The sequence below is a fragment of the Mytilus trossulus genome, chromosome 2 (assembly GCF_036588685.1).
Source record: "Mytilus trossulus isolate FHL-02 chromosome 2, PNRI_Mtr1.1.1.hap1, whole genome shotgun sequence".
In the NCBI taxonomy this organism is placed as follows: domain Eukaryota; kingdom Metazoa; phylum Mollusca; class Bivalvia; order Mytilida; family Mytilidae; genus Mytilus; species Mytilus trossulus.
In genome coordinates this window covers 14,424,988-14,448,146 of record NC_086374.1, presented here as the reverse complement: position 1 = coordinate 14,448,146, position 23,159 = coordinate 14,424,988, and the positions used below count along the sequence as shown (strand labels likewise).

At 31.4% G+C, this 23,159-nt stretch overlaps 2 protein-coding genes and 1 long non-coding RNA gene across 3 annotated transcripts; all 3 read right to left on the bottom strand.

Moving 5' to 3' along the window:
* Positions 1 to 3,557: 3,557 nt before the first annotated feature.
* Positions 3,558 to 8,896, bottom strand: LOC134706560 (uncharacterized). Its single transcript, XM_063565590.1, has 2 exons — positions 8,766 to 8,896; positions 3,558 to 6,741 (listed from the first exon to the last, which is right to left on the bottom strand). Exons 1-2 carry the CDS (start codon positions 8,772 to 8,774, stop codon positions 4,465 to 4,467), a joined length of 2,286 nt encoding a protein of 761 aa, XP_063421660.1. The 5' UTR covers positions 8,775 to 8,896; the 3' UTR covers positions 3,558 to 4,464.
* Positions 8,897 to 12,445: 3,549 nt separating this feature from the next.
* On the bottom strand, positions 12,446 to 17,062 carry LOC134705621 (PR domain zinc finger protein 1-like). The gene is made up of 5 exons (XM_063564343.1): positions 17,030 to 17,062; positions 16,273 to 16,467; positions 15,245 to 15,548; positions 14,542 to 14,727; positions 12,446 to 14,094 (listed from the first exon to the last, which is right to left on the bottom strand). The coding sequence occupies exons 1-5, from the start codon at positions 17,060 to 17,062 to the stop codon at positions 13,949 to 13,951; spliced, it is 864 nt and encodes a 287-aa protein (XP_063420413.1). The 3' UTR covers positions 12,446 to 13,948.
* Positions 17,063 to 17,895: 833 nt separating this feature from the next.
* Positions 17,896 to 21,996, bottom strand: LOC134704926 (uncharacterized). Its single transcript, XR_010105439.1, has 4 exons — positions 21,812 to 21,996; positions 19,589 to 19,670; positions 18,571 to 18,682; positions 17,896 to 17,998 (listed from the first exon to the last, which is right to left on the bottom strand). It is a non-coding gene; the product is annotated as an uncharacterized LOC134704926 (long non-coding RNA).
* Between the last annotated feature and the right edge of the window lie 1,163 nt (positions 21,997 to 23,159).

The following is a 23,159-nucleotide window of genomic DNA, read 5'->3' as shown; positions in this document are numbered from 1 at the left end:
ATTGATAACGGTTCAGAAAGTATGCCTTTCTCGGAGTAGTGACAGTTTTCTGCTGTAGCAATGTCAGTCTTGCAGAAATATTATTGACGTTGCTACATCTATGATATACATATACACATGTATGTATTTCATGCATGTATGCATCTCCGCTGAGTTAAGAACATAAATATTACAAAAACATTAGAATCTAGCTCATTATCTTAAGCTTGTTTTTAATAGTTGCATTATTTCCATAGTAGTGTAACCTTGAAACTGAGACGAGGTATATTGTTCCACCAGATAAAAACCACTGCATTAAAGGATAAGGACAGACACATACAAAATCTAACAGGGTTATAACATGTTTGTGGTTGCCCATCTCCCCCGTACCTTGAACAGTGACGTAACAAGATAACGTTATAAAAATCAGTTGAAACGGTCTTGTGTTTGTGCCAGTCCCATGTCAGGAGCCTGTAATTCAGTTGTCGTTTGTTTATGTGTTACGTATTTGTTTTTCGTTCATTTTTTTATTTAAAAAAGGTCGTTAGTTTTCTTGTATGATTTTTTCTACATTGTCATATCGGAGCCTATTATAGCTGACTATGCGGTATGAGCTTTGCTCATTGTTGAAGGCCGTACGGTGACTTATAGTTGTTAATGTTTGTGTCATTTTAGTCTCTTGTGCACAGTTGTCTCGTTGGAAATCATAACACATCTCCTTTTTTATATTAACTCATCAGACCCATACCAATCCCCAAAACAACTAAGTAAACACAAAAACTAGGGTACTCGCAGTTACTAAAAGTTGAATAAAAGCCAATAACAACTGATAAAATATGATGTATCTAATACTAAAATGTGCAAAAGAGTATCGAAAGATACCAGAGGGACATTCAAACACATAAATCGAAAATCTGACACCGCCATGGCTTAAAGATAAAAAGACAAACAACTCAATGTTGAAGACCGTACATGTGGTGACCTATAGTTGCTAATTTCTGTGTCATTGGGTGTCTTGTAGAAAGTTGTCTCAGTGTCAATCATACCAGATCTTCTTTTTATAAATAATAGTCTACACAAAACAAAACATAGAGAAAAAAGAACAATGCATAGTAACACGAACCCAACTAAAAACCTGTCATAAGTCTAATGCGGTGGAGGTCTAGTCCTGAAAAGGAAACGGGATTGCAAGGTTCTTCTATAGTTGATGATTTTTTATACATATATATATATATATGATGCAGCATTTTTATATTTTAAATTATAAGCCTTCCTTGTGCCGTTGACTACTATGAGCATGTCGAAATGCCCTATTGTAATGTGTATTTGTGTATTTCTCTGTCCTGAATGTTCTTGCATTTATTTGTACTGTAGTCCTGGCATGTAGTGTTTTCATTTTAGTGTTTATATATTTAATATTGTCATAAAAGCGGGAGGTTTAAATTAGCTTGCTGCAAAATCAGGATCAACCATTTTCTTTCTCAAAATGTCCTGTACCAAGTCAGGAAAATGGCAGTTGTTATCTTATAATTCGTTGCTGTCTGAGTGTTGCATTGTCGTTTTTAATTTTTGTTGCACTTTTGTGTTTCTGTTGTTTCGTTGTTTTCCTCTTATAGTTGACGTATTTACCTCATTTTAGTTTGCAACCAGGATTTGTTTTCTCTGATTCGATTTATGACTTTTGAACAGCGGCATACTACTGTTGCCTTTATTTAAGAAGAGGATTGTGGTTAAAGTACAAAACTATCTACTTTAACTCTGCTATTTGTTTATTAATAAGTGTGTGTACCAGTCATCAGTGATTATCTATTTTAACGTTAATAAAATTGAAAATGGAAATGGGGAATTCGAATGTGTCAAAGAGACAACAACCCGACCATAGATCAGACAACAACCGAAGGCCATCGATGGGTTTTCAATGCAGCGAGAAACTCCCTCACCCGGAGGCATCCTTTAGCTGACCCCTAAACAAATATGTATACTAGTTTAGTGATAATGGACATCATACTAAATTCGTTGTTTATTTCTTTACAGTGAACAATTGATGCTGATGTCAGATATTTCGTAGTCTGTCTTGAATTCTGATATGACGACTTTATTTCGCTTTGTAAACAAAATTGTGTTCTAATTAGCACAAAGAGTGTTTGACACATGCGCATAACCTTACTGCTTACAATTTCGTTTTTTCCTTTATTTTTATCTTTATAAAATATATACAGTTTAGGTGCGTGCATGATGAAATTTTATTATGTATATGTAATTCAAACAACATATATTTACTCTGCTATTAATTTTCAAACTTATTTCATATAACAAGGTAATGTTCAAACTTCATGGGGAGGGAGGAGGGATGGCAGAAGCGGATTTAGGGGGGCGGGGGGCCCGGCCCCCACCCTTTTTGGGGAAAAAATTTGCTTATGTAGGGAATCACTGAAGCGTAACTGAAATGGTCTCCTCTTATGCAGTGTCAGTGGGTCCCCACTTATGAAAATTTCTAGATCCGCCACTGATGGGAAAAGCCAAGCATAAGAATTGACATAATTCAACAGTTACCACCCTACACTCGGCCCAACACACACATAGCTTTGTAATACTATACGATGAAGACACTTGTCTATCGTTAAAGACCATTTTTTATTTGACCACTTAGTTTAGATTCTTTTGGACTAATGTTTCATTTGTTTGCTTAATCAAAGTATCGTATTCATAACAATCCATATAGGCTGATATAAAGTGAAGCAAACGTTATGATGAATAGGGCAAAGTATGTATCTGTTTATTTGATCTGGCACAAGCGAAACAACTCTATTATTCCTAAAACATTAAACATTGCATTTTAACTGTTGCAAAACACTGCTGTGATTGTATGTTATAATACTGAAAAAAAAAACATATCAAATGACATGTAGCATTGAAAAGATGAAAAATACAAAATATTTTATACAAAAATAATCATATTTATACAGATTGGGTTTTGTTCAACGCTTTTCCAACTCAATATATTTATAAAAAGATGCATATAAATCTTCCTGCATACAAATACATAATAAGGAGAGGTTAGGCGTTGTAAATTTTCTATAAAGAGTTAAAACATTTGCTTCAGTTATTAAATAACAGATAAATAATTGAAAAAAAAGACGTATTAAGAAACTCATACCATTTTTTTTTTAGATTTCTATATTCCTCTAAAGTCTACTTGAAAGTCGATATTCAGTTTACAGATTACATATTAAAATTTGCTAAAATGAACTGTTCGCATCGACTACATAACAAAATAATAATATACACATTATTTACAAAAGTCATGCAAACAAAACAGTTTTAAAAGTCAAATACATGGTAAGGTAACACACAAATACATTTTTGTAAGGGATTCATACATAGCTAAAAATGACATACAAATGGTCTTAAAAATTCGATAAATACAATTTTTAAAAGCATACGAGTTTGTCACTATCAAGTGTTTCATGTGTATTCAGATACAGGCAAAATGTTACGAGAGATTTGTTAGAGTTAAGTTTATACTCTTATTGGCCACTCAATATACGTATTCTCATAAAAAGGTTTTGAAACGTACATTTCTTCACATTTTCTTTAAATGACCAAATGTGATTTCTTTTAATAATTTTGCCACACTTTTGTACCATAAAAGGGCGAAATATAGAACAAGTACCAAATACATGACAGTTTGTTGTTCCTCTGATATATTAACGTCTTGCAATACTTACATAAAATGTAAATAAATATTTACAAGCTGATGATTAAAAAAATATATATATATACGAAAATACGATGTATTAGATATGTGTTTCATATATAGTATAGATAAGGACCTTGAAACTTTAAATAATCACACTTCCTCTTATTCAATTCAGTCAAGATGAACAATCTAAGTCAAGAACTCACTTGTGATCAACGGATGTGGATAAAAGCAGCTATAAACAACCGTATGGCTATAAAAAATGAGTAAATGACAAACCTAAAACAAGGCTTTAAAAGACGCGGAAGGAAAAATTGGCAAACACAGATGACAAAATCAACGCCCTGGTTGATGAACGAACACAAAATAAACGAATAAGGCAGATAGTTGTCAACAACAGTCAATGAACTATGTTTCTGGATGGATAAAGATACATAATATAACATGGTTTAAAATGTTTCTGAGTACCCAATTACATCCAAAATTAGGCCAGTGGAGTTTCAGCACCCCATGAGCACAATCTGACAAATCTATTACAAAGGCTTAAATTGGTTTATTAGATCGACACAAGACAGGCGAAGTACACTAAAATCTATCTATGAGTATTCTCAGGTTTTAAAGGTTATAGCAAAGCTATAGCAAATCACATACATGAAGACATAAGCAGCTTGTTCGATTAAAAAATTTTTTTTTACATATAAATATAGTAATATAAAAAGACAACTATTTAAGGATTTCTAACATAGTTTGGTTTATTGATTGATTATTGTTTTCACATTGTTCAGTTATATTCGCATATGATAGAAGTTGTCGACTGTTTGTCTAATTTTATGTTTCCTTACTTTATTGTTGACTATGGGCGTAAAAACACGGTGTACAAGATTTGGTAAGATCGTAATTAACAGTATACTTATCACATGAAATATTTCATGTTTTTCGTCTGTTTCTTGGACATCGACGAATCTAGACACATATATTATGGAAGCAAATACTAAAAATGTCATAATACAAATCTGAATAACTGTCATAAAAATAGCAATGTGAAGTGGTCGATGTTTTCGTACAACATACTCGTATAAATCTCTCTGGATACCAGGAAGTTTGTTTTTCTCCCTTAATTGTTCCTGCTCATTCGAACTATGTTCTCCTATCACCACCATCTCTTGTTTGATTACAACAGTTGACTCAGATAAGTCACTACACTTGATCTCCTCTTTTTTGGACTTTTCACCCTTCATATGTTTCACGGCTTTAATAGTTTGATGCAACAGTTCAAAGTAATCCTTCTCAATTTCTACGATTATATGATAGATGAAAAATAATAACATGATTATTGAGTAAACAAAACTAAACGAATAATTTGGAAATATGACGATTGACAGGTAAACAAAAAATATGATTTTGGCCAAAAAGTTAAAAGATTCTGATATTACAATACATGACATGAATAAATAATATATCAAACACAAGGGTGACATTATCATGAAGAAAATCTTTAACAACTGGTGTCTGTCTAGAAATTGTCTGTTTAGATACATTGTATAACCATTGACCATTGTAGTGAGAAATTTGAAAATTGGAATGCCATAGTATAAAATACATAGTATTGTTTCAGTAAAACAAATCACAACATAAAACAAAATAAGAAACAGAAATAGTAAAAACTGAATACACTGGTTCGATGGGACAGCTGCATAAACTTTTAACATACATCGTTTCCATCGTTTAACAAAAAAGTTAATTACAAATTGCCAAAATGTTGGATTAATAAGCATAAAAATATTGGCTTTCAACACTGCATGAACCTTATGATATCCAATCTTATTGACACAGGATTTTAGAGATAATTCCTCAATTGTTACTGTGTGTAATCGCAAAAGTGTCCATCTACCATTTCCATCGGAAGAAATACCTTTTTCTACAGCTTTACCAAGATCTCTCGGAAGTGCTAGAACTATAATTCCGATCATCAGATATGTTAAAAGAGCAACAAATGGACCTCCAATCATCGGAAGAAACAAGGGATGACAGTCTACAATCCCACCTGCAATACTTGCAAAACCGAATGGTATTTTAGCTTTAACTAATGCCGGAACAAGTTCGGGCCACCCAAAATGATACATCAAAATTTCAACGTAAATTGCTATAGGTGCTGCAACGACAAAAATTACTCTTCTTATTCTCGACGCTGTTACTGGATGTTTTATTCCTAGGCCAAACATCCCGAGTATCAACTTTGAAAATGTAACAGGGCTTCTATTTTGTAAATAAAGCCATTCATCCTTATCCGAATCTAAATCTTCATATGTATTTGATTTGTCCTTGAACTTGTTGCCGGAATCCATTGCACGTGCACTAAATTTCATAAGAAAAATTGGAAAGAAACAAAAGAAAACGATTCCAACATAATATGGTAACACTTGATATCCGTTCCATTGCATGTTATATTCATCTTCACATGATAGTACCGTCTCTTCTGCCTGACAACATCGAAACCCAAACATCGCATATGGAATCCCAAAATATACCATCATTGTGTACCATATTGTATCCCGGGCTGCCTTATATTCCTTTATATAACACCACTTTAAACTGTGGTTATGATGAGATTCTTTAATTTGGATGTTTATTTGTGTTGATAAAGTCTTTGTAATACCACAGTCTGTATTTATATTTCCTATCAAAACTTCACACCCAGGCGGATTCACAGTTATATTCAATGGAATATAAGACAGCATTCTTGAATTTAAAAATCCAAACGAATACAGGGAATAATCAACTGGCCAAGCAGTGAAAAAGTCGCCTCCATATTTCCCCCGAGTGGTCATTGTCCAGTCAGTTGGTAATATTGTACCATTTGTAGATTTGAAAGGCGATGCAAACTGTAATCTTATCTTAGCAGATAGACTTTCCGTTTCTTTAAATTGTAATTTCAAATTATTTACCGAATTATCATCAATAACAAAATTACACGCGTTAAGCTTTGGATGGTTGCAAACTGTATCGCTTGTAATACCATTTGCCCATAAAAAAATAAACACCATTGAGAGTTTAACATTGACCTGTAAGAAAACAATAAAATAACAAAACATATAGGTATATCATATTGAGATATCAAAGGTACCAGGCTGATGATTTGATACACCATACAGGTAACAGGTTTCGCCGGTAAATAACGGTAAATAACAATTTTTTATGAAATTCTGAATTAAATCGTTAAAAACTAGATTATTACGAAATACATGTGAATAGTTAAACAAATGTTAGTTTTATAATTTCCGAGATTGATAAAAGACATTAAAATTCGCAGATCTTTGATAATCTCCTCTAATCTCTTGACAATTTATATTTTCACCTGACTATTGTTAAAAACTGTATGTTTACAGATGTTTTTGTCTATATTTTGTCTCTAAGCAGAAACATATAAATTGTAAGGCTTAAGGATGCTTTATCATTGATATGCATGTACAAAATATCGATTTTATTGAATTATTATTTAAAATATGTATTCAAACACACGTGGTTGCCTGCCGATTTTGACCCTGCCATATTGGTTTACTTGCTGTTTGATGTATTCAAGATTCACAGTATTGTGTGTACATGTACAATCGTGTGTACAAATATACGATCCTTATGATGTTCATTGAAATTGTTAAACACTTTTTGCTTACTTGTATTAAATATCTAATCCAAATTTTGTAGGTTTAAACGTTACAGGTGATGTTTAATCTAGAAAAGAAATTCGGACGCATAAAATTATAAATTTAATTATAGTTTTAAATCAATCTAAACGGCTGTGTCGCTGTTACCTTAAGAATCTAGGAAAATGGTCATTTTATTCGATAGATTTATTTATTAATTAATAGTTACTTGATTAAGGTCTACTTGCAAACATTTAATTTATATTCAGGTAGAAAACAAATTAACCATAAAATGGGTAGGGTCTGCAAAGTATGTCGAAGAACCGGACAATTGTAAATGCAAATGAACATTTTCCAACTAAATTTTATAGTTTGTTCTTATATTCGGCTGTTAATCACCTTGCAAAAGGCTAAATGGATGGGTTAGGGCTCACAACTGTTTGTATGTGCCTGTCAAATCAAGGAACATGCACATATTCCACGTTATAACGTTACAGAAGGCGTGTAGTTCTTGATCCGTTCGTTTTTCAGTGATTTTCGTTTCCGGATGCCATTTTTAAACTCTAAATACTTTACACCTCAATGCAATCGCTAACATTTGTTAGGAAAATCCATGGTGAGTTTGAGATCACTTTGACAGAGGTCAAATGCAAAGTTACTAAAGACTCATTGACAAACGGTGTGTTTGTTTGTTTGTGTGTGTGTGGTTAACAGATGCCTGATCAAATTCTTCATGAATTTATGAGGTTGAGCTTGGTATATATGAAGAGACCCATTGATTGTTAAGTCCGTATCTCAAGAGTTAATGTCATAGTTTATACAAATAGACCACAATCTGTGCAGAAAAGTAGTTTCCGGGTGTTGAAAACTATACTTAGATATATGGAGGGAAATCTTATTGATGCTGAAGTCAAGATCAAGGTCATAGTTACTTACAAAATATTTATGTGAGATAATATTGCTGTAATGATAGGAATATAAGATAGGAAATAACTATATATCACACGAGGCCACGCAGAGATTTTTACCTTTAAAATTATATTAAGGTTTGTGTTTGCGTGTTTTTTGCTAGCTTGTTGACTCGAGGTTCTTAGTTCACTTGTTATCGTTACATGTCGTTGATGTCTGACATATTTGTGTTACTTTATTTTTATTTCATCTATGGTGGTAAGTTCCTTTAACAAGGACTTTCGTAGAGGAGTTGTTCATAATTCTGTACCCCTACAAACCTTTGAGCATTTTAATAGTGAATGCATTACTGTTATAATTATGAGTGTATAATATATCAGACATCTTGAAGAAAAATAGAATCACTAACATTCAATTTAAAAGACATATATAATAATATATTGAAACGTTTTCTGTTCAACATCAAGAGAAAACAAACAAAATATAGTTTAATAGTTATATTCAAAAAGAGCACTATTTATAAAATGTGTTCTTACCATATCCATGTTCTATAACGTATTATTTTTTCAGTTTCAACTATATCAAACATAGGAAACAGGAATCCACATTATCATCACTTAGGAAGAAAAAAGATCATTGCCTTATATAACACATATCAGCGATTCAACGGTCATTGAATAACTTCCCGAATAAATCGTTACAGACCAATAAGTGCGTTCTATTTTGGGATATGGAAATTTCTAAATATCTTTATTTATTTCTTCATCGTCATGATAATATTTGATACACAATGTTAATTTCTGTATTCTGAAATTAATAATTAAAGAGAAAAGGTTGCATACATTTTATATTTCAGCTGATCTACATATAAACATATTTTATTCATTAAAAAAATATTAATTTGGTTTATCACATATTTTGTACTGATATGTACGTTTTTGCATGGCCAATAATAGCCGGAAGTCAAGGTTGGTTATCAGCCCTCGGGGCCGATATCGATATCAGCCCTCGAAATCCATATCAAGCCCTCGAGTTTAACTTCCGGTAACCTGTCAATCAAAGGCTATTTGTAAACAAGTTGAACACAATGAAAAGAAATTTAGAAGGTTACAAATGTGCTGTAGATGAAAAAAGTAGAAATCAACAGTGAAAATCACAAAAGATCCCGTAATGTAACACTTTAAAGTCATTTAATATTTGCATTTCTTAGAATTAATATATTTATTGTTAATCATTTCTGAAACTTTTCACAAAACGTTCTTAACCTACTAGCTGTGATATTTATTTATTTTTTTCTTTAAATATCTTTTTGTTTTTTGATGAAATATCAAACATAATTTGGTGTAAGCTATTTGTTTTCTACTGCTTGAAAATATGTGATAAATAGATTATAACATGTCATTTTCCATATGGTCCATGGTATCAGCCCACGACCCATATCAAGCCCTCGGGCTAAAGCCCTCTGGCCTGATATGGGAGTCTAGGGCTGATACCAGGGCCATATGGAAAATGCCATGTGATAATCTATAATTATTTAACCAAACCTATACCTTAGCGTAGTTTGTGTACTATACTTTGTGTAACAGACAAAAAACAATTTTGACGATTTTGTGCTAAAACATGATAATTATGTTTTGCAATCAAAGGGTGGGCCATCAAATATTTCATAATATTTTTTTGTACAATGTAAATCTTAAATCAATGTTTCACAAAACAAACCATATACTAGTTATTTTTTGTAAGTTCTGCCAAAAAAAGAAATGTATTTAAGAATATTAAAATAAATAAAATCTGATTTGGATTAGCTTTGTGTTCAATGGAATGTATTCCGACTATTTAGATATCTATACAAATTAAGTGATTATTTTTTAATCGATTTTATAAGGATCCTATTTAAGTTTGTAACAAAACAGCTTGGGAGGGGGAATAAGCTGTAGATCAGTTGTTCAAAAAAAAAAAAAAAATACAGTAGAAACAACAATTGAAGGGTGGAAGTTATATAGAATAACCATACATAGTCTCGAAATATCAATGTGATTTGTACAAGGCTTAGACACAGGTAGAATGCGAGGCTGTGCCGAGCATTTCTACCTGTTTCGAGCCGAGTACAAATAAAAGATTGATATTTCGAGACAATGTATGCTTATTCTTCATATACTGCAACTCTTATAACTGTTCAAAATGAAGTATTTAGGGTAAAACCCGTCATTCTTTAATTGTGAGCTGACAACGTAAAATTGCCGCGAACCTGTATGTTTTATTGACGTCATAAATAAAACTGTACGGAAAAGCATTGTCAACGTCATAAACAATGTGATATACGGCAAGTGACTGTATATCACATATAAATATACAGCAAATGCAATTTGACTGCTCAAATATCACAGCTGCAGTATATAAGGTCTTATGATACGAGTGACCCGTGAAAAATTATGTTATCCAAATCTTAACCAATGAATGTATATATCATAATCTTAGTCTTCTGTGTTCAATTTTATCTTTTTTTTATGCAAACATATCGTATAATCGTCTTTGTTTTTTCTCTGTCTGTTTATATGATGTGAAATATGGTAGGTAATTTAAAATTGTCGCGTTTTGAAGCCGTAGTTTACCGATTGTCACCTTATAATAAACAATCAACAAAGAAGCATGAATATTGTGCATGTGTATAACATGTACAATCAGATAAAAGTTTATTTCAATGGCAGACCCATGCGTACTGCGAACACCGGATTTTTACGAGAAGGGTTACGCTTAGGTCACTTACGGTAAATATGTCGGCGAATTGCTTCCTGGAAGCAAGCAATTAAAACAATAGTTAACTTCTTCTAAATGTGGACAAATCAAAGAATTTATTTACGAAAAAAGTATATGTACATAAGTTTTATAATGAAAACTATCCATTTAGTCATATAAAACATTTACTTCCTTTATTTAATTTGAGTTTTCACATGACCTAATATCAAAAACTATTTTTGATGTCAAAAATGTATGCAACTTTTTCTTTTCAATTATTAATTTCATAAAACAAAAATCAACATTTTGTACTTCAAATTTATCAGGTATTTTATCTCTCCTCGGTTCATCTTTCTCTAAGCATATTATTGAGGGAAAGAATTGCCAAACAGCTATTTATACCTTTCAGTTATGATTTTTCATAAACCGATTTAAATAATGGTAACCATACAGTGCTACATATAGTATAGTATAGTATATAATATAGTGTCATTAGGGTCTCGAGGCCAATACAGCAAACCTTGAATCTATATACCAGTGCCAATACAAAAACAGCCAGTTCATGCATGACACTTTTATTAAATAATCCAACTTTTTCAATACAGATTTGTTCTGAATGCTATATAACATATATCAAATGTGAATATTGGGCCAATATTTCCCATACGGACTGGCAATGAATCCTGAATTACATGAACAGTATATGTTTACATATGATTCAGTATTCATTGCCAATCCGTATTGGGAATATTGGACAGGGCCGAAGAGCAATATAGATCATGTGATTTATATGACCAGGACGACGTCACCAGTATGATACATGCCTTTTTGGTAGTATTAGGGCTGTTTTAAGCGTAATATTTAATAAGAAACAATTTGTTTCACCGATTTATATAAATAATAAACTCATCATAGATACCAGGAATAAATTTGGTAAATACGCCAGACGCGCGAAAATTGTGAATATATTCAACAGAAAACGATAAAAAAAATCTACGATTAAATCACAATTCTCCAAAAAATGTAACAATTTTAGGTACAAACGACACAAAGTCGTATTTCCCCCTTTATTCACCCTACAATAAACTTTCCTATGAGCCGTGGAATTGCGGAAAATGTTCACGTAAATTGATGAAACAGTTATTGGCCAATCAAATCGATATATATGATTTAATCTGCACGTATGTTATCGTTGTTTTTACTGTTAAATTTGAATGCTCTTGATGTGGTCTCGACAAATAAAAGTTTCAATTTTTTAAAATTTAAAGTTTTTACGTTTATTGTTTCGTGTTAATAGCTACCACCTTGTATCTTATTATTTCTAAAGTAGAAAGATCGATGACAGAATAAAATATTTTAACTTTTTTATCGTTATCTAAACAATATTTTTGATAATAAATAAGAACAGCTGTAGGAAGATTGAATACAATTCACATCCATTTGATATTTACTTCCGCGATTACTTCCTTTACTGAAGAAGTAGGCATATCACAATACTTATAATTAAATGAAAATGGAAGATTTCAGAACCACTTTCCCCTATGAAATACCCTGGCAGATTTTATAAATTACGTAACAGTTTTCTGTGTGGCATATTATTGTTTAAATCTAAATACAGGAAATAACCTTGTAACACATTGTGCAATATAATTATGTCCACGACGTGGTGGGAACAGAAATTTCAACTTTAGGTGTTTATCATTCGCTAAGTCTTTTGTTGCATATGCTTTATTTTTTTTTTGTAATTTTAGAACTTTAAACTCATAAATATACAAAAAATTAAAGGAAAACATACCTAGTTTTGTACCATTACGTTGACATCTTTTTGGAGGTCTGGATTCAAATTTGATTCAGTTTCAATTTCAATTTCATATCGAGTCAAATACAAAATAAATGTTTACAATTGGAGGTACCGGTCACATCTGACAACATACAGGTTTAACACCACTACATCATACATGACCATAAGGCTACCCCAGTACGTTCCGAATTCGTCCTTAGATGATTTTTTTGTTATATTACATGTGTCAAAAGTTTGATTGTTTTACCGTGATGTGTCCATTTGTCATCCAAAAATTCAGATGAAAAATGATAATAGTCCTAGGTGTGTATGATGTATGATCGTTTGTTTACATGTAGCTGTTAAGATCGTATAAATACAAAGCCACGTCTGTTCGTCCATTCATAAAATGAGGACAGTTATGCTGCCTTAAGTGGAAAGAGGGAATACGTATACTTATAAATATGTTTTATTAGAAGCCCTGATATTTTTTTAATTGCTTTTACTAGAGGAATAAGAAGATGTGCATGGTAATGTCAACCAGACAACAATGTAATAAAATTGAGAATGGAAATGGGGAATGAGTCAAAGAGACAACAACCAGACCAAATAAAAAAAACAACAGCAGAAGGTCACCATACTTATCAGATAACAAACGAGATTCCATAACTTTGACAAGTCACATGAAAATTCGGCAGGTAACACTTTTTTCTAGGTCCCTAGTTTCCCCAATTGTTAATCTCGAAATCTCACTAACAAAAATAACTTACATAACATACAATACAATTCGTGCAGGAAACGCAATTAACTTAATAGTACATTGGTTGACGAAAGCACAAGTGCAAACAAAAAAATAAAAAAGAAAGTGCATGCTTTTAGAAACCTTTCCATTTTGTATTCTATTCTGTATTCCATACAAATTGTTGATCCACTTCAAAAATATTCGACATATATAATAACGAATATTTATCTTAAAATTATCAAAATCTTCATGGAATCTGATCATTATCTGATAACATTTTTTTTCTTCAATTGACAATTGTTCTGTTGCCATACTGGAATCTTTGCATTCTTGTATTTTGATCTGTATTACAAAACACTGTGCGTTCAATCTGGAAATACTACGGCATGTATCAACGTTTCTATACAGCTATCTTTTGAAATAATCAGCATCTTTACTGTGTAGAATATACATGGATATTTCTAGTAAACACACATATCTTCATAAGAACTGTGTTGAATTGTACATTTCAAAATTCCATCATCTGTACATAAACATAAGTTGACATTATCTGCTTTGAAAAATTCGTGGTTTGGTTTTATATACTTTCCATCATGAAAACAGTATCCTGAAAAGAAAAAGAAAAAACGTCAGCCCGATAACACAAAATTCTGTTTGTAATTTTGCAACTATCATTCATTTTAAATGTAAGATGTCAGTTCACAACAGTTGATTTTCCTTAATAGATGATGATATATGTTTTTTTATTCCTGTTATTGTTAGTACTTTGATTTTTTGTTCCAGTTTATTGAATCATGGTCTTAGATCAATTTGGAATATCAAAAAAGGTTTATTTGCACTTTTTTTTAAAGGAGTAGAAATATATAAAAAGACCATTTACTTTTAAGGTGGATGGTGATATGTTTTTTTCCTTTAAATATGTATTATGATCACCAATTTGATGAAATAGAATATTGTGGTCCGAAAACATATTCTGCATCCAGATGTTTGCCACACATTACAGTGCAAAAATTTGTATCCCATAAATGTCTACATATGCAATTAGATTACGGACCTGCACATGATCTGCAGTCGACTATATTGGTACAAGGATTCTCCTCACACAATGTGTATCTACAGACGTCAAAAGTCTTCCCTGGTAGACACATCTTTGTATGTTTCCCTGTAGAACCGGGTGGGTTCTTAAATGGACACATATTATAAAATTTGAAGCATTTTGAGGTGTGCGGCTGTGGGGGAACTGAAATAAAAAAAAAAGAAATCAGACTGAATACATCCGTTAAGTTATATATATATATTAAGTTATAACCAAAATGGAATGCACCTATTAATAGTTTACTGTGAGCATAATATTTTTTTACAGTTAAAATATGCAAACAAATTCTAAGCTTATTAAATTAAAAATCGATTTATAGAAAAAAAAACCAGATGTGATGGTAGACACTAATACACATGCCTGCATCCTTATCGCGAAAAAGTCAACGGAAACAAACACTAAACTGCATTTGTAGGTCATCATTATACATTCTGTTATACATAAAAGTAAGTGAATTCTACTTAGATTGTGCACAAGTGATTCCTAAAGTCAAGTTTCGCCTATATTCGCTTGTTTATATGCTCAATTCACAGAAAAACTTCCACACAATAATGATTCAGCATAACCTGACATTGAGATAAATTTAAAGCGTATTCCAAAAGATGTGTAAATACAATTGCTATACAATGAATTTTACTGAAAATAATTCATAAATACGAACCTTTTGCAATTGTGGAAACAAATATTTGTCTGATGTCAGGCTCATTAAAACGTCTTTGATAATCTTCCTCTGTTCTGTGAAGTCCTAAGTGTTCACCGTAACTATCCCCATACCATACAAGTAGTTCCGTTCCAGGTTTAATACATTCATACGTCACATAATAAATCTCATAGTTGTACTGGAGAAGGTACAGGTTTTCCTCTTCTACTGTATTGGCACAGTTTACATATCTTATCCAGCTGGAGTGAGTTTTAGGAGAAGCATCAACATAGTGCTTTACTCGTTCTCCAGACTCGTATTTTACCTGTTAGGGTGTTTGATAGAATTAGAACAGTGAATGCATGATATTTGCATGGTAATCACATTTTGTGAAGATGAAATAAAGTTCGCCAATTATGTAACAGATTGTGTCCATGAATTATAGAAAACAAATTAAGCTACAGTTACTATTTTAGACACTTCTTTTTTTTATTTATTATATTTGTTTTATGAAGTAAGTATACTAAAAAAAGTTTGTTGTGGCATTGTTGTCTTTATCCAAATGTATGGTGTTTTGCTTTATCCTATCATTAAAGGAATTCAAAGATTTCTGTTCTTTGAGTTTATTGAATACTTTTTTGATTTTCATGTGTTGTGCATTCGCCAGAAATCGTTTCTGTTTAAACGAAACAATGAAAGAAAAGAATGAAATAAAAACGGAAATTATTTCGACGAAATAATATGCATATATAAGCCAAAAATACGGTTTGTTGAATCTGTACGTTTCACCATAATTGCTTACATTAACCTTATCTAAACTTTCAAATTGTTGAATTGTTACATATCATTGGCAATCATACCACATACATTTTTCTGTACATCTTATATAATAAATCATATTGATTTTGATATCGTAAACATATTTTGTATTGTTTCCCCTAATCTATAATTGTTTGAAAAAAATTAAACTTAATAACGTAAGGTAAAATATTTGATCAGTGATCTATTTCCATTCAAGTGAATATTATTACTTTCGTCTCGTCACTTACGCTCCAAGTGTATGCCCAACTTATATCAGGAAGCTGTGTTTTGTATAAAATTCCATCGTATGGACCCAATCTGGTGTCTTTCGGAATAGTTGTCTCTGCAAATACACCTAAACCAGAATTAGATATTGTTGATTGTCTTATAGAAAATCCTGGTGGCGTTGTAGCTAAAACATGGTCATCATTATTAATGTCTGTCTGAAAAACAACTTCATATGTTATAGTAGGTATAAGGAAAAAGTACATGTATATCTTTTAAAGGACAAATGTTTTATGCTTTTTATGAATTATGTTATAGAGTAAATATGAATGATATATAAATAAAGAAACATAGTATAAGTGTCAACAGGACTTCTTTAGACCAAAGACCATGAAGACCAAATGATAAAGATGTGAATAATAAAAGGCACAATACGGCCATCAACAATGAATAACATTATTGGGTAAAGTCAGATATAAAAGAACCAAGAACACACAGTATACCAAATCTCAAAAGTAAAACACACCACTGGTCAAATTTATGCTACAACGATAAAAGAAAATCAATTAAAGACAACAACTTATAGCAACCACTGAACTACAGGCTTCTGACTTGGGCCAATAGATATAGGAAGATGTGGTATGAGTGGAAATGAGACATGTGTCCATCCAAGTAACAACTTATAAAAGTAAAGCACATTTAAAAAGAATGTTTAGAATGTACACATGTCTGTGAAGACTCAACCCTTTTCTATAAGCTGGAACGTCGGTGTTATTATACAACATAAAAACGACCTGCTAAAATCAGTACCATTCCGGAACACCTGAGATCAGTTTTAGATTTGGTTAGTGTTGATAAGTCTTTACTTTTCTATGATGTGTTCTTACAATAATTTTTCTTTTCGTCTCTTTCTTTTTTAGCAATTTCGATGTCGGTCAGTTTGTTTTCGACTTATGAGTTAGAATGTCCGTTTGGTATCTCCAGTCTCTCTTTTGGAAATAGCTTGACTCCTCAGATCGGCACTTAGTAGAACACTAATATCAGGATGAAAATCTAATTAATAAATCCTGTGTTCCAGGACAAACACTTCAATCGGAACATCTAGAACAGATTTATCATACGGACATTAAAATCATGCCTTTGTACAATGCCAAAATATCAGCATCGTTAGAATGTAGGCACATAAGTATTAGTAATAAAAAATAATCAAATTGTATTCACGAAATCATACTTAAAGTGCAAAACAAGCGATGTAAGCAATACACTAAGTGGAAAAAAAGAGACAAAGAGCCATTTAATAATCGGTCAGGATATTGTAAAAAAAGAATTTGGTGTAAAGGACTAGCATGGGACTGTAGTAATAGCATATGTAACAATACTATATTAGGTCTGTAGTGTGTGGGATAGCCAGTGAGCCTTTCGACAAAATAACCCGGTCTTCCATTTTTTTTGTGTATTATTTCATCCTTTAAGTTACCTAGTCGTCGTCATTGTTCTTCTTATTATTTACGATAAATGATTGATTGATTGTTGGTTACTTAACGTCCAATGACAGATAAATACGATACATTAAATATACTATAATGCAAATATGAAAAATGCATCCTGAGTACAATTTGTACAAAATGTAGCCCAATTGTTGTAAGTGATTTTCAAAACACTAAGTACATAATGTACGTGCCTCGACATTTTTAATAACATACAATCCATTTTCCATAGGCAAGTCAGGATTTTCACAATCATAACAAACTGAAAAAAAAGAAAACAAAAGATATTTCAAAACTTAGAAATTAATATAATTATATTCAGCAGCTACATGTATAACATTTGAATACAGTAACGTGACATCTGTTAATTTGGAAAGATACAAAGATCGGTTATGAAGTATAATGGGATATTGCATTCAAATTTGTACAGCGATTTTATTTATAGAGCCCGTAAAGTTAGATACGCTCCATGTCAACCCATTGCTATATTTTCCTTACCATAATGTATGATCGAAGATGTTTTGTGGGAGTCCTTTTAAATCTCAAATGAAGAAGATTGGATATTGTATTGATATGTGGTGTTTCTATTAGAAAATAAACATTTACTGCTTTGAATTTCATAAATACGACCATTTACATATAATATCATCTTTTTATACAGCAAACTTATATATTATAAATAATTTGGATTTGCACAAATTTCTTTATTTGACGCTATTATGCTTCGGGATTTCAAATACTAAAAAGACGTCTCATCAGTCAAAAGTCAACCAAATTTTATAATGCCACAAAATGTTTTTTTCGCGACCTATCAGGACAAAAAAGATACCATACCTGTATATAGTAGGTGACACTCAATTATGAGCATCAACAATGCTAAAGAAGACATTCTGCTGCTTAATTTGTACTTTGTTCGCAATCAGCATGATTCTAGTATGTGTACACACTGAAAATGTAAAGCATATGAAATTCATTACTGATAACACTATAATGGGCTAGCCATGCAAGCAAGTAAACGAAAGAAAAAAGAAGGAATGGTCAACAGAAGCTTCACAATCAAAGGTCAGAATTTTATGAAATATTTTGGATTTTAGATGTAGTACTTAACTTTGAGTTAGTTCCATGATGTAAAACAGTTAAAATGATAAAACAAGCGGCGAAGCAGATTGGTTAAATTGGGATTCTTCACTTTTTATAGAACAAAAGAAAGCATATTATTTCTTCTTTGTTATAAAGGATTGAAAAATAAACATCTAATTTCTAAAACACAAGATGACATAGTTTTTGTATTTTTCCTCATGATTTAATGTTGTCTTACTATCTTTGAACCTGTAGAACTGAGTGAAATTATTGACTTTTGTCTCTGTATAGTATCGGTTTTTTTTTTACAGTTTCTGGTCGGTAAAGCATTATTCGGGGGAACAAATGATTTTACTCTTGTTCACATACAAAAAATTCAGATATTTCTACGTCTTTTTCTGTTTTAGTTGACAAATTCGGGATAGAATTGACAATTTTATGAATGTTTACATTAATGTAACTTTTTTCGGATAAAATCGTTTTTCAAAAATACTATAACAAACTTTGATAACGTGTCCTGTAAAGTTTACCAAAAGGACTTTTTGTACCTTTTCGCATGGACTGGCTCATATATAAACCGTATCACAACAGGGCGTAACCAGTTAAAATTAAGTAGTGAAAAAGTGTATTATTCAGGTTATTTTACGAAATAAATTACAAAAGATACCTTTTTTTTTATAATTTTATAATAAAAAACATATTTACATCGTGATGATATGCTGTTTAAACTGTTCCTTACATTTCAAATCGTTACAGTGTACCGACTTCTTACCTTTTATGATTTTGTATCTCTCTACTTCTGAAATACCTTCTTGTTTACATTGTACTAAACTCGACTATATCAAATTGTGTGTCTAAAAGGGAAAACAAAATCAGTCTATTTTTATGTAAATAATTATCTTGACAACAGATGCATTTGTTTGTAAATTTTAAAACAGATAGAACTATATGAAATAGATGTATGTGTAACGTTTGTAGGGGAATTTGTTTCATGGTGTCTTCATGTACTTTCGCGATTTAAATTACGGTTATACAATATCATTAACATATTTAAAATGCATAACCGGGATATAAATTCAGAACTTCATAAATATGTTACAAAAATTCAGTAATGTTTTGTTTTTATATTTTAGAAAAAAAATAACTACACAAAAAACCAACACATAGAAAATGAAGGAACAACATTTTAATTTATTCTGTTCGTCATCTCAAAGTCACTGTGAGTTTGAGATGGTTACTAGCACCTAGTTGTTTAGAGTTTAATATAGAGTTTAAATCACAATTTTGAAAACTGTGTTATTGAATTCCATATAGACAAAGCTGATGTAGTACATTACATTGTCGTACTTAGCCAAATAAAGAGAAGAAAAGAACGACACAATTGATTTTAAAGGCAAAGTTTACTAAACAGTAAACCAATAATCATTTCAAACAGATAAAATGCAAAATTAAATTAAAGAGGGTTATTATGGTTAATAAGCTTATTTAACAACATTCGTATACAGATCATAATTATACTGAATTAGAGTTTTGTGGATTCGTCAACTTATTTTTGTGGTGTTTTTTTTTAATTCATAAATAAAGGCAACAGTAGTACACCGATGTTCAAAAGTAGACAAAAACAAATCCGGGTCATAAACAAAAAACCGAGGGAAACGCATTAAATACAAGAAAATGACGACACAACATTAAAATGTAACACAAACAGAAAAGAACTAAGCATTATACAGTATCCGATGCGAATAAGAAAAATAATATCAAAACTAAGTACTTGAATTTGGGATAGAAAAGTACCGTGACACGTCTTATAATAATGTGAATTCACACTCAAATATAAGAGGAAACAAACGACTCAAAAGAAACACACCGTTAAAATGTAAAACACACAGAAACGAACTATATTATAACAATGACCATTTTCCTTACTTGGTACAGGACCTTTAAAAATGGTGGGTTGAACCTGTTTTTGTGGCATGCCAAACCTCCCTCTTTTATGGCCATGTGAAATATAACATTAAAATGACAACACAACATTACAGGACTACAATTCAAATAAAAAGGAGAACAAAATTAAAAAAGAAACACACGAATAACATAAATATTTTGACCTCGATGGTTACTGAAGAGACTATAAATTGTCGACATGCGCAAATAGTGCAGATCAGTTATTATCGTTATATTATTCAACACTCGATTCAATAAATTTAATGGCAGAGACCAGTTTTTATGTTAATATCTTTATGTTTTTCTAGAAGATATTGTCTTGCACCGAGGCTTACTTGCACGGTGTGAAATCATAATGTCCTTCTTTACATTTTTCTTTGTGAAAATACCTCTGTTATATTATGTTAACACGGTCAATAAGAACTTCTTCTATAAACATCATAATACCATAAATGACACGAGCCTAATAGATACAAAGAACAACAAATAATTCTATACAACAATCTAACCTAACGTTCTCAATTCAAAATAATAAGTTTGGCCTAAGACAAGCAGAATTGAGTCAATAATAAACATGATAAAGCAACTAAACATGACATTATTTCCAAAAATACTCATGAAATATATCCACACAATAATTTGGACTAAACATACAAAAGAATCTCAACTAATAAGTTGAAGTTAGACTGAAGTAATCATGATTAATTGAAAGAAAGACAACGAACAGATTAAAAACAAAAAGACAAACAACAATCTCTAAATGCCTGCACAAAAAGCTAATGACTGAGCATCACAAACCCTACAGAACACCGAGAGGGTCACTGATCGTAGTGACTGTGGAACGGTATTCTGCACCGTATGTTTATCGGCAGCGAACTCTAAATATACTCGGAAAAAAGAACAACAGAAATTCATCTAATATATTGGGCTACGCAATAAAGTAAAATAAGCATGAAGTATAAAGCATTAAAGTAGGAAAAAATATATAATTTTTACATGCTTAATGCAAGTGTTGTCTGAATTCATAATATTAAGTTTTTAAATTTCTTACCTTTTCTATGTTTCCCCTGACAATTCTGAGCTACCATTATTGTTTACATTCTACTATACACGAGCATACACAATTTTGTGTATAAAAGAAAACACCACCATATTCTATGTAAATAATCATCCTGACAACAGTACCATTTGTTTGTAAATACAACTAGAATTATTTAAGATATGTTTAGCGTTTGTCTAGTGACAGTGGTTCATTGTGTCTTATTATGATACTGAGGAAAGGACTTTTAGATTAACATTGCTGATTTATTTACATTTAAATATTTGTTTCATAAAATGCATTGAAAAAGAGTTAAAAAGAAGTTTATCAATATGTACCTAAAGGTAGTACATTGATTGTTGTATTTTTCAATATTCAGAAATTAATTTACTATTGCAGTAAATGGTGGTATTGTATTCAATAAAAATGAAAATAATATAATACAAAAAGTGTTGTGTTAACCTAAATAAAACGAAGAAAAGGGCGACAAAATTAATTTACGAAGGCAAAATAAATCAAACAGAATGATAACAATGAATTCAAAGACAGAAAATACAAAATAAAATTTCAGCGAGATATCATGATGAAAGTAGCTTATTGAACCCCATTCGTATTTTTATTTAATCTATAAATGTGTTGGCCACAATAGGCAATGAAGAGACTATAAATGGTCGGAATACGCAAGTGGTGCATTCCATTGGTACCGTTATGTTTATAGATTTCTCTAGAAAATGTTATCTTGTTCCGATGCTTGCCTACACGGTGTGGTTTCATAATGTCCTTCTTTACATTTTGATTTGCGCAACTTCCACTGTTATATTATGTTCACCTTGTCAATAAGAACACCAAAACACAATAATGAATTAAATGAGACCAGCCTTATTGATACAAAGAACAGCCAATAAATCCATTCACTAAACTAACCCAACGTTCTCAATTCGAAATAAGTTTGGTCTCAGAAAACAATCAGAATTGAGCCAAAAATTAACACCAATTGAACATGAAATTATTTCTTAAAATACCAATGAAGTGTGTCCACACAAAAAACCGGAAGATGCATAAATAAGAATCTTAACTAGTAAGTAGAAGTGATATCGAAAATAAATCATGATTAATTAAGAGAACAACAACGAACAGATATAAATCTAAAAGACAAACAACAATCTCTAAAAGCCTACACAAAAAGCTTACGACTGAGCATCTTAACCCTACAAACACCGAGATTGGTCTCAGTGGCAGTGGAACGGTATTCTGCACCATAGGTTTATAGGCAGCAAACCCTCAATATACTCGGAAAAAACACAGGAATTCATCTTATATATATTGGGCTTGGTAATAAAGTAAAAAAAGCATAAAGTAT